The 13,224-nt window shown below is 36.5% G+C and overlaps 1 protein-coding gene across 1 annotated transcript; it reads left to right on the top strand.

Annotated features, from left to right (window-relative positions):
• Positions 1-2,750: 2,750 nt before the first annotated feature.
• On the top strand, positions 2,751-8,169 carry LOC110902136 (cytochrome P450 704C1-like). The gene is made up of 6 exons (XM_035982426.1): positions 2,751-3,044; positions 3,614-3,829; positions 3,926-4,216; positions 6,761-7,084; positions 7,584-7,787; positions 7,915-8,169. The coding sequence occupies exons 1-6, from the start codon at positions 2,751-2,753 to the stop codon at positions 8,167-8,169; spliced, it is 1,584 nt and encodes a 527-aa protein (XP_035838319.1).
• Positions 8,170-13,224: the final 5,055 nt, after the last annotated feature.

Here is a 13,224-nt window from a genome sequence, read left to right as displayed (position 1 = left end):
CTAGTGACCTCAGAGGGGAATAAACTGCCTCAAGATGGGTTCGAACTCAGGTATCATGAGTAAAACCCAGGTGTATCAACCAGTTGGACTGGATCTATTGGTTGTGAAGTTGCTGCCTTGGGTTCGATCCTTGTGTTTTTTTTTTATTAACAGATTTGCTATTATTGAACAAATTAAAAGCTTACCTTGATTTTTTCCTTTTTACCTTTTTACCTTTTTTTCACCTTTTTAATTTACCTTGGAATAATGAACCCCCAATAATGAACCACTTCCATCCCAACAAATTACTTAGTCAGCATATCACATTATTACAAACCACTACCACATAAAACCTCACTTTTTTCCTTTAAGACTACACGGTATGCAGACGGACCGGCGACGGAGGACGGAGCTCGACGGGGGTGGGCGGCATGGTGTTGGCTCCGGCGACGGGGGTGGGGCCCACCTGGAGGATCGTCCTGAACGGCGAAGAATGGACGTTGGCGACGGGGACGGAGCTCAGGACGCAGGGGGCGGCACGGTGTGCCCAGCGGCGCCGGACCGCGACGCACCGGGGCCGAACCCCATACCGACTAGCCTAACAATAGGCCATTTCAAACCTCCATCTCATCATTTACTTTTCATTTTATAAAACTACACCTAGTTTATATAATCTATTTTATTTTATTTAACTAATATGTATACTTATTTTTTTAATTAAAATAATAAACCTCGTAATAATAACTTTTATTATTAAATAAATAAATAAATAGAACTCGTAAATAATAAATGATTTTTATAATTTATTGAGTTTTAATAACCGGTTACTGTTCCAACAACTCTCTTTTCCAATGGGTTACCGTTTCAACGAATATTTTTAAACGGCTAGTTTCTAGTCCCTATAAATACAAGTCACACATCACTAGATCCACCACATTACCATCTCTCAAATTCATAAATCATTAAAAGAACCAAACTAATCTGAAGATATGGGTGGTGATGGGACTAGACAATCGAACCTCAGGTGATCCTCTCATCGGCGTTCTAACCCTCAACATGCTCTACCTACCAACCACCGCCAACATTCTACCGACTACCGACATCAAAACCACGACGATCTCCCCATTTAAATCCTCAAGCCACTCCACCTAGAGTAGTCTACCAACCATCGACAACCGTCTACCAACCACCAGCATCAAGACCATGACGATCTCCTCGTTAAATTCTCATCTTTTAACCCTCCACCTTCACAAGAGTATGATTGGGATGGTGTCACCAATGATGAAACCAACTTCATGTACGACTTAACAATGACACAACTCCAATTTGACCGTTTGTGACTTTGGGGAAGTCCAACAAACTTCAACACAAACCCTCCTGCCACAAACCCTCTACACGCAAACCCTCCACCCAGTAATCTCCGCCCAACACAAGTCGTACCTACCTTGACTGTAGGGTACGGAACCTACCCGGGAGAGGAATATTTATCACCACCACATGATGAATATTCCCCTCCAACTCCTGACTGGGGACACATACCTCAAGATTATCGGTCAGACGGTCGTGATAACGATTGTAGCGTGTCACCTCTATCGCACGAGATTTTCCTTTGGGAATTTTAGATCTTTTTTGTGTTTAATTAGGCATTGTGTTGTTTCTTTTATGTTTAATTATTATGTTTCTGTAGTATTTTAATTAGGTGTGTGTAATATTGTTATTACGTTTGTATACATTTTTTTATTTTGGTTTATGTAATTTTATTTATTTAGTTTATATAACTAATTATATAATTTAATTAGGTTTTTTTATTAATTTTAGAACTATTAGAAAGGTTTACTTTAATAAAAATATCATTAGAAAATATTTTTTTATTAAACAAACACCCCACTTGGGGGCCGGGGCACCACCATCCACCGGACGTGCCTGCTAGAGCGGACCGCCCCTTCACTGGACAAGTCCTGCTAATCACCTCCAACAGTGCTGGACCACTTCCTTTGGCTTGGTTGAGCAGACCACCCCAATGAATTATCCGTGGGGGTGCTCTAAGTACAACCTTTGAGTTTATATTTATCAGGTTGTTTATTATTGGGAGTCTAAGTTAACTGTTTAGGAGTCAACTTAGGGGTATGTTCGGCTTAGCTTTTCAAACCTCCTTATGACTTTGTTGAAAAGTTAATAATTAAGTCATAATGGAGTAACTTATTGACTTTTCCCCTCACGTACACTCCCAAACCCAAACAGCATTTAACTTTTCAAAAAGTCGGTAAGTTATAAGTCGGCTAAATCCTAAAATAAGCACTCCCAAACACCCCCTAATATTTACTATAAATATAAGTTAGGGTTGATATATTCGGTGTTGTTTTCGTTTTTATGATATCAAAAGAGACGTACGAATTTCCATAAAAGATGTGTTTGTGTGATTAATATTAATCTAGGCCAACAGTAAGAAGCCATCCGACTTCTCAACAGTCAGCTTCCATAATTATACTTGTATTTGAAAACTGATATGGTATTTGAAAATCCTCTAGTTTTAGTGTTGTTGATGCTCTTACCTTTTTCCGCCCTGTTTCGGTGAAGATGTGACCATTTGCATGACCCATGTCATCCACAACCATAGTCAAAAGATACACATCCAAACAAGCTTGATTATCTAATTATGAGACTTTCAAAATATCCACAAGAATCAGTATAAATACAAGCATCAACACTCTCCATCATCATCCCTAACTTATTTCATAAGAACACATTCCCTATCATCTATCGCAGCTTCCATGGATTTTCTCTCAAATCCAATACTCATGTCAGTTATTACATCAATATGTCTTGTTCTTCTTTTCCATTATTTCCACCAAAAAGCAAAACCACATGGGAAGAAGTATCATCCAATTGGTGCAACAGTCTTTCATCTTTTCATCAACTTCAACAAGATGCATCATTACATGACTGATCTCGCCGAAAAATACAAATCTTACAGAATACTTAGCCCCATTCAGGATGAGGTTTATACCGCTGATCCCGCGAATGTGGAGTATATCCTCAAGGCCAATTTCAAAAATTATGGCAAGGTAAATTAAGCTATTTATCTGGTTACATTCTTGAACAAATTATAATTAAAAGGCCAAACCTGGTGAATGAAGCTCCCATATGCACGGGTCTGGGGTGTGTCCGGCCAACTTGGGCATGATGTACGCATCCTTACCTTGAATTTCTACATGACATGAGGTTGTTTTCACGACTTAAACTCGTGACTTCCAGACAGTGGCGTCTCTGAGAATTCATGTACCCTGTTCGAGCTCGAAAAAATGTGCCCTTATGGCCTTATGCCTTAACGATAAACAAGTAGTATCGGGCCTAATAAACCTAATGTCAAGTGGGCTAAATTTTAAACCGTAAAAAATGATTTGTATTGGGCCTATATTGGAATTGGTATGTGTTTATTATTTAAAAAAATTAAAATATATATATCAGATTTTTTTTTAAAAGTCACGTGCCCCTCGAAATCAAGGCCCTGTGCGGAGGTCCTCCCGGCACACCATCATAGCCGCCACTGCTTCCAGGTCACATGGCACCAACCTTACCGTTGCTCCAAGGTTCTCCCTTTTGAACAAACTATAATTGTGTACAAATTTTGTAGGGAAAGCATACCCACAGCATTGCGTCAGACCTACTTGGAGACGGAATATTCACAGTGGACGGGGACCAATGGCGAGAACAAAGGAAGGTATCGAGCCAAGAGTTCTCTACAAAAATCCTAAGAGATTTTAGCAGCGTAATCTTCAGAAACAACACGATAAAACTCGGGAAGATACTATCACAAGCAGCAGATAGAAACCAAATAATTGATATAAACGTAATGTTTGGTGACTTTTATCGATAACATATGACAATTTGTATAATTAGTACGTAACGTAACATAACATAACATTGATGATATATGCATATACAGGACTTGTTCATGAAAGCAACGACGGATTCAATATTTAAAGTCGGGTTTGGAATCGATCTTGACAACTTAAGCGGTCGAAATGAAGAAGGTGCTAGATTTAGCCGCGCATTCGATGATGCTAACAACTTAACATATAAAAGATTTGTTGACGTAACATGGAAGATCAAGAGGTTTTTCAATATCGGATTTGAAGCAGAGTTAAAGAAAAATATGAAAATTGTTGATGAGTTTGTTTATAAGGTCATCCAGGTCAAGATTGAACAAATGCAGAAGTCGAAGGATGAATTTCTGGTAAGCTTATATTATTTCCTTGTGTATATTTTGACTCGTCAGGTCAATGAGACAGAATTGACCTCAAATAGAAGGAATTAAATAATTAATTATTAATAGTTTAATTTTGTGAAGGTGGTTGGTTGTGATGAGATGGGGACTGATGGGGTTGACTCCCAAAATCACACTGCCTTTTATATTCAGTAGTTGGTATTAAATTTGTAACGTTCATCTGAATCAAAATAAGGAAAGAAATGTGTTTGACCTGAAAGTTCAAACGGCATCCTTTTTCTTGATGCATACGTACTTGGTATTTATGAATTAAAATATCATCAAATTAAGTATAATAATTAATCCATTTGACCAAAATATTAAAACTATAATTTTTAGCTTTTCTTTATGAAAATGACTTTTGATGAGTTTCCAATTCGCCAAAGTGGTGTGCCAAAAGGTTTACAAATTTGCACTTAGACTATTTATTATGGTGGGGTGTGTTGGTTACAGGCCCAATAAACACACACTGAATTTCACACACAAACTCACGAACAAAAGATGAACTAATTAACTCACTGTATATTCAATGAAAAGGGTACAAAATAACCTACTACAACTATGCTATTTATAATAGTAAAAACAAAATAGATGCACGTAAATCACTAACCCTAAACTTAGTAACTGACTGCCACGTTCACATCCATTATCTCCATATTATTCGGTTAAAACTAGACTTTTTCTATGCTGACCCCTAACTTACTCCATGGGTTGACTCACACCCGTTTGGCCCATCAAGATTAACCCAACATTCACCCCCTTAATCTTGATCTCTTAAACCGTTTCATCATCGGTCACCCCGTCGTCTCGATCTCGGTTCTTACCTCTTGATCCTTCGAACCACACAGATTCGTTGCTCTCGTTCGCCTTCCCAAAGATGGCTTCTTCTTGCTTTGTCGCCTCAGCCGACTCGTCCTTTCTTTATCGGTTCACGTAGATCCGACACACTCCTAATCTCATAGTATATTCAAGCTAAAAAGAAACTCCTTTTGACTGCACTATACCACTGATCTTCAATTGCGTCTCTTCTTCAATGTTAACATAGAACTCGGTGCTTGATAGACACCAATGAATCACACAGATTCTTAGCTTTTCTTCACGTAGAACACACCTCTTTATCTCTTCTTCTCAACCGATTCACAGTAGAATTCTTCTTCAACTAGACTCAACGAATGACACAGATTCGTTGTACGGCTCACGTAGAACCCTTTAGTGATCACACAGATCATCACATTTCTCACTTCTTCGTGTTCTTGTTCCTTCACAGATTTCGATTGCTTCACAATCTCGGTCTTTCTTTCGATCATTCGGTCTAAGCTTTCTTCAATAAAAGCTTCTTTCGGTCTACGGCCTTTCTCGGTCTATCTTGGTGTGAATCTCCGTTCATTGTCACACCCACGGTCTCGGTCATGTCGTTCGGTCTTTTTGCGGCTTGTCGGTCAATAGCAGCCTTCTCTGTTTCCCACCGGTACTCTCTTTCCGGCAGCGGTCACGGTCTTCTATGTCTCCCGTCGGAACAAGCTTTCCAACGGCGGTCTTCTTTAGGTGAGCCTTCGGTCTATGGTCACCTGTGTCGGTCTCTTTCTTCGGTCTTTCTTTCAAGCCGTTCGGTCTACTACGGCTTCGGTCTCTTCTCGCCGGTCTTTTCGGTCTCACGCCAGAAAATAATTTCCGGCAACGGTCATCTTCTCCGGCGATGTCAATGATCTTCCCCGGTCTTACTTTCTTCTAGTCTGGTTGGCAACCGCCACCGTCTTCTTTCTCTTTCTCCTAGCACGGCTACAACATTCTTTCACGTCTGCCCTCCACCGACCGACACACCCGCCGGCGGCGGAGGCTCCCTCTGATCTTCAAACCCGCTTCTCGACGAGCCCCAGGCTCTGATACCAATTGTTGGTTACAGGCCCCAATAAACACACACTGAATTTCACACACAAACTCACGAAAAAAAGATGAACTAATTAACTCACTGTATATTCAATGAAAAGGGTACAAAATAACCTACTACAACTATGCTATTTATAATAGTAAAAACAAAATAGATGCACGTAAATCACTAACCCTAAACTTAGTAACTGACTGCCACGTTCACATCCATTATCTCCATATTATTCGGTTAAAACTAGACTTTTTCTATGCTGACCCATAACTTACTCCATGGGTTGACTCACACCCGTTTGACTCATCAAGATTAACCCAACATTGAAAGGTGAAAAAAAGTGTAGCGACATAGACGTCATGCGTGCAGACTGCAGAGGTGGTTTCGTATTTCACCTAAGTGTGTTGTGGTAATGTGAAATGTGGTGGAGTGAGGTGGAGATATATACTCATAGTTTTGCACTAACATTAGGCAAGATACCCATATTCTTGCGTCGACATGGCGCAAGCTGGACTTCGTCATCGTTTTAGTGGATTAACTTTTTATAAAACTAAAAGTAAATAGTTATTTTCCCAAAACATGTTGGTCCGATTCGGTTTATTAATTCAACCCTTCATTTATAATGGAACATGTAGCTCAAAAAAGAAGACATTCTATCAAGGTTTATTCAGGTAAATGACAGAGATCCAAAGTACTTGCGCGATATAATACTAAACTTTATGCTTGCTGGGAAAGATCCTATAGCGATTAGCATGTGTTGGTTCATTTACATGCTTTGCAAACATCCTGAAGTTCAAGAAAAGGTTGCAAAAGAAATCATAGAAGCAACAAACATGACCGAAGAGATCACAGATGTTGCAGATTTCGCTGCTCGAGTGAGTGACACTGCACTTGACAAGATGCAATATCTTCATGCGGCTTTGACCGAAACTATCAGACTCTATCCTGCGTTGCCCGTGGTATGCATTCAACTCTAGTTTGAACTATACTTGATTTATTCTTCAGTTTTTTATTTCGAACGGCAATTATCAGGGTTAATATTTTTCATTCACTTATTTTTTTGTGTTACACTTAGTTTTTGTGTTACACTTTACATTCTTTCATGGAATCCCTTAGTATAATTAATTAGTTCGTATCCATTTACCATAATATAATGGATTAACTAAAGAAAAATAAGAAAGAAATATGATGGGTTGCTTGAAGAAAAAATAAAAATAAAAAGTATAACTAGCCTCTTATAAAAAGTTAGACGATGAAACCACACAAATTTGGTTAATAATTTTTCAAACACACGAATTTGATTAAAACCAAGCCCATTTGATAAAACTTTTTCAAGAATGGTGGGTGGTGCGGATTGGATGACGAGATGAGAACATCAATTACACATTATCAAAGCCACATCTAAATTCGTTTATGTGACAATTATTCACTAACAGTATCAGGATACAAATATTGTAGGATCCAAAGGTATGCTTTTCAGATGATGTCCTACCAGATGGTTGTAATGTGAATAAAGGGGATGTGGTAGCTTATCTGCCATATGCTATGGGAAGGATGAAGTTTATATGGGGTGACGATGCACTTGAATTCAAACCAGAAAGATGGCTTGATCAATATGGTTGCTTCCATCAAGAGAGCCCTTTCAAATTTACAGCTTTTCAGGTTAGTATAATATAATTTCAAACTAAAATGCACAAGTATTATATGTAAGGTATATGATTAATTGTGTTTTTTTAAGTTACCTAATTAATTACCTAGTAATAACCCTTTTGGTTTTCTTAATGCACAGGCCGGGCCACGAACTTGTTTGGGTCGAGACTTTGCATATCGGCAACTGAAGATATTTTCTTCTGTTTTGTTGGGTTGGTTCGTCTTCAAGTTGAGTAATGAAAACAAAGTCCCACAATACAGAACCTCAATTAATCTTCACGTTGATGGTCCATTGCAAGTTTATGTTTTTCATAGATCTGGTTTTCAGAATCCTTCAACTTACAACTGTGAAACCAGATCTGTGTGGGTCAACCCGAACCAGAAGAAAATTTGACTCAGTCTAATAAGTGTTGGAGTGGTTTTCTGAATTTATGCAATTAAGTGGTTAGTTCAAGGAGTAGTGGTAGAGTTAGTTACATCCTCCTACTACTCTCACTTTCTAGTCTTTAATGTTTTGTTTAGCATAAGTAACCTAGTATTTCATCTATGTTTAGTAGATATGTCAAGTAATCTTTCAAATTTCAGTACTGTAATTTCCATGTTATTCAAGTTAATTTCAGTAATCGTTTCTACCTTCTCCAAACTAGCTTCATCCTACTACATTCTCCCGCTAAAGGTTCAAAACAAAACGTAGATTCATGCGTATTATATACTTAAAATCATTTACACTTCATTTTTAAAATACTTAAAAGCTATCCTTTTTAAGTTGTCCGCTGAAGGTCCAACTATTGATGATTCAGTGCTTCTCCAGCACAATTGATTATTATAGAATGTAGAGATAATAAGTTGATTGAAAATGCAAAATTCAAAGAAAAGGATATATAATACTGGGTTAGGATCAAATACAAAGGATAAAATAAATAAGAAGGGTAAGAAGGATTCTAGTCCATTGATCTTAGATTTGGAGGATTGAGATTAGTTATAGGGAAAAGAACATAATAGAAGGGCGTAAAGGGAATCCTATATTTATGGATTTTTCTCTCTCCACATGCAAGGCACATGTCAATTCCCCCATCGATTTAAAACGTCCATAACTTTTTCATACGACATTTTTTTTTTAAAAAATTTCACCATAATAACGAGCGTTTTTTAATCTTTAATATAAGTACCATATTATCATATAAAAATAAAATAAAAAATTTCATTTTTACTGGGTTTTTTTTGCATTGTGTTAAAGGTTCAGGTCATTGTGTCTTTTAACTGGGTTTTGGTCAGTAGAGTTTCTATACATTGTGTTATTATCAAAACCTATAACACAATGTTAATTTGGGTTATATCCATTGCGTTATAAGAACCTATAACACAATAAATGACACAATGAAGATGGTGTTATATCTAGGTTTTCTATAAATTATGTTATTAGTTCAGATCATTGTGTTTAATATGTTATTCATTGTGTTTTAATATGTTGTCCATTGTGTTTTAATAATTTGTTCAATTTTTTTTATTATCTTTGTTCATTGTGTTTTAGTTTGTTGTGTATTCTGTTTTTAGTTTGTTTTCCATTGTGTCTTCATCTGCTCTCCATTGTGTCTTTTATCTGTTGTCATCAATTGTGTTTTTATTTAGTCTGATACTTATTGTGTTATATGTTATCGTCATTGTGTTATACGTTATGGTCATTGTGTTTTAGTATGTTGTCCATTGTGTCTTTATCCGTTGTCATTGATTGTGTTTTTGATCTACTTTACCTTGTGTTTTACATCATGTCCATTGTGTTATTATCAAAACCTATAACACAATGTTAATTTGGGTTCTATCCATTGCGTTTTATAAGAACCTATAACACAATATATATATGACACAATGAAAATGGTGTTATATCTGGGTTTTCTATAAATTTTGTTATTAGTTCAGGTCATTGTGTTTAATATGTTATTTATTGTGTTTTAATATGTTGTCCATTGTGTTTTAATAATTTGTTCAATTTTTTTATTATCTTTGTTCATTGTGTTTTAGTTTGTTGTGTATTGTGTTTTTAGTTTTTTTTTTTCCATTGTGTCTTCATCTGATCTCCATTGTGTCTTTTATCTGCTGTCATTAATTGTGTCTTTTTTCTGTTGTCATTAATTGTGTTTTTATTTAGTCTGATACTTATTGTGTTATATGTTATCGCCATTGTGTTATACGTTATGGTCATTGTGTTTTATTATGTTGTCCATTGTGTCTTTATCTGTTGTCATTAATTGTGTTTTTTATCTACTTTACATTGTGTTTTACATCATGTCCACTGTGTAATATGCAACTGGGTTTTTGAATTTTTTTTGAAAATATAACAATATGGTACTCATATTAAAGATAAAAAAACGCTCGATTTTATGGTATAATTTTTTTTTAAAACAAATGATGTATAAAAAAGTTACAGACGTTTAAAAATTGGGGGGGGGGGAGGGGATAACATGTGACTTGCATGTGCGTATTATCTTTCTTCTTGTAGACAAAATTACCTTTTTCATTTAATTACTCCGAGGACACTTGTCACTCTCTGGTGGCTTCTTACCATTCTTATTTTTAAATACTTTGTATTATAACTCAACCCATATAATACTTGTCTCTTGAAAAGTTAGGGGGGAAAATGGTTGCCAGAATCAAAACTATGGATTTAAACAAGTTAATGCACTCAAAACAAAATGGAAAAACTAACACTGTGTTCCAGAGTATACTAACGGTTTTATTTAAGAAAGAAAAAGAAAGGAAAAAATAAACGAGTTTCAATTAAGGAAGGAAAAGGAAGGAAATGAAAGGAAAACTAGGTTAAATTCTTTAGTTTTTCTTTCCTTCCGATTTGGGAGGAAATGGTGGGAAAGAAATCTTTTTTTTTTTCTTTCTCGTCCTTTCCTTTCTCATTTTTACTTTCTTTTCTTATCACTCGTTAAGTTAACTCGGGAACAGAGCGTAAGGGGAAGGCGGCACCAGGGGTAGTAGTACTCTTTCCCCAACCAATCAAAATTTGTCCATGTCAAATTTCTTGAATTCTACTCTTAGACTGGCTCCAATGCAACGACCTGTATTTACTACATGCATCCTAGTAATCACTGTCACATCGGCTTTTTACCCACCCTTCTCACATGCATTCTCTCTCCTCTTTTTAACTCCAACCCATCCTTCTCACATGTATCCTCTCTCTTCCGTTAGGCTTTTTCTTAACTGGAAATTAGTTTTTATGAATGTGCCCACCCTCTTTCTGTGACAACCCTCATAATTACATGTATCCGTACGATTTATTAATGTTAATTAAAGTGCTTGATGACCATGTTGAATTACTTAACTGCTTCCTAATTACTGCGTCATACTAACATGTGCGTGTTAACATACTAGTCTTGTGCAGAAAATTGACAGAATGGTCCTGTATACTTTCCTAAGTGCCGGGAATTAAAAGTGTTACATAAAAAGACACATAAAAGACACTATACGGAACAACTTAGCACTTTAATGAACCGGTATCTAACCAAACAACCGGACACCACCCGGAACACCAAAATTTTGTCAGAAACATTGTTTTACCATTTCTTGATTAGTTATGGTCCCCGAATACCCCAACACATTATATAACATATCATACACATATAACACTAGATTTTACACCTAACTTCCAACTATTTACCCACTTACCATGAAAATTTACAAATAAACCCCCCCATCAATACTCACGACCCCATGTGGGGGACCCCACCAAGATCACACCATACTTCCTAAGATTTCATTAGATATCTTATTTAGATATTGCTAGATTTGGTGGATTTGATCTTGTAAGGAAATCTTCATAAGTAAGGTGCCATAGATCACAAGATCATATCATTCTCACTTCAACACTCAAGTTCACCCATCCCTCACATCTCTCCCTCTTCTCTCCTCTCGGCTCTCACCATAACCGCCACCATCACCACCTTAACACCACCATATTCTTCCATTTTCAAGCTCCATACATGTGTTAAGAGGTGCTTTGTGAAGATTGAAGCTTGTGGATCACCAAGGAGCTCACTTACTTGCTTTTTCACACCACTTTCCTCATCTTTTACACATGAGTTCTTCGCTAGCCTTTGAGCTAGTTGTAAGTTCTTGATAATCCTTGTTTACTTCTACTTTAATAGTGAAAAGATGTGGTATGTTGATTATAACAAGAAACACTAAAAGAACACAAACATAAATCATGAACCTAAAGCTTTACATAAAGATGAAACATGATGAAATGATGCTAGTATGATGTTGTTGGGTGTATGTTGATGCTTGCATGTTGATTACTAGAAATATGTTGTTGATCATTATATGAAACTTGTTAACTTGTATTAAAAGCATGATTTAACAAGTAGGAGGTGATTAGGGGTTTACATAAAAGAATCACCTCCATATTTAGACATGAACTTGGTGACAAAATGACTTCTTGTAAAATAACCAACAAAGTGATCTAGTAAATTTGTAGATCTAAAACTCGTGAATGATTTTCCTAAATAAACCAAGTTTAAAAGACGGTTTTTGAAAGATCATGATCCCTACACTATTTTTGGAAATTAAGTAAGTATATGGATACTAGTGACACATGAAAATGTTGTAAATAAATATTTTTGTAAAATATGTTCACAAGTTGTGAACATCTAAAAATCTCGAGAATGAGATTTTAAATAAAGTAAACACACTTTGGAAGGTAACTAAACCCACTAAACGCCTTACCAAGTTACTTCGCGTTTTTACGAAACATCAACTTCATGTTGGTTTGTAAATGGAATAGTTTGCTCTTGGTAAATTGTTGTTGATTGTTTGAATGATTTTCGGAAAAGAAAATGATATGCTTATTAGCATGGACGCCTCCATTTACAAAGGAAACTATGGCGAATTTCTCTAAAAATTCCCAACACATAGAAATATTTTCTAACAAGTGTTACAAGTGTATTCCTTTTTAACTATGATCTTTCCACAAAAGTCAGAGTGTGACATTTGAATTGTGTGGTATGTGATAGAAGTAGAGAGTAGATAAATCGTACGTAGGATACATGTTATGCATGCACGGAAAACTGATTGTTATCTGTACCTTATTAGGACGTGCTTGATTTCTGATTATTAGAGTAACTAATCTAACCGAGCAAACCAAGGTGAGTTCACACACTTTCTAAGGCATGGGATTCCCGGTGGTTGGGAATGGGTTAAAGAATTAAAACGGAACCTACATATCCTCCTTGGGTAGGATATGTACCGCCATCCTCAATGGGTAGGATGCCAATATTAATCTTGCGTATTCTCCTTGGGTAGAATACGTACGTTCGTCCTCCTTGGGTAGGACAACAACCTTAAAACTTACTAGACAAAACTCTATCATTAAGTCCCTCATTTTATATCGACTTAATCGCCGAGGCCAATGGCGAGCAGGTCATTAGTTAATAGCGCTATTAGGTTT

Source organism: Helianthus annuus, chromosome 13 (genome assembly GCF_002127325.2).
Source record: "Helianthus annuus cultivar XRQ/B chromosome 13, HanXRQr2.0-SUNRISE, whole genome shotgun sequence".
Taxonomy (NCBI): Eukaryota; Viridiplantae; Streptophyta; class Magnoliopsida; order Asterales; family Asteraceae; genus Helianthus; species Helianthus annuus.
This window is presented reverse-complemented; position numbering and strand designations above follow the sequence as displayed.

Bases quoted from the DNA above. Each gene is read 5' to 3' on its own strand.
- LOC110902136 (XM_035982426.1), top strand. From the start codon at position 2,751: ATGGATTTTCTCTCAAATCCAATACTCATGTCAGTTATTACATCAATA. The intron at 4,217-6,760 runs GTAAGCTTATAT...TGGAACATGTAG, and splicing joins AGTCGAAGGATGAATTTCTG to CTCAAAAAAGAAGACATTCT. The intron at 7,085-7,583 runs GTATGCATTCAA...CAAATATTGTAG, and splicing joins TCTATCCTGCGTTGCCCGTG to GATCCAAAGGTATGCTTTTC.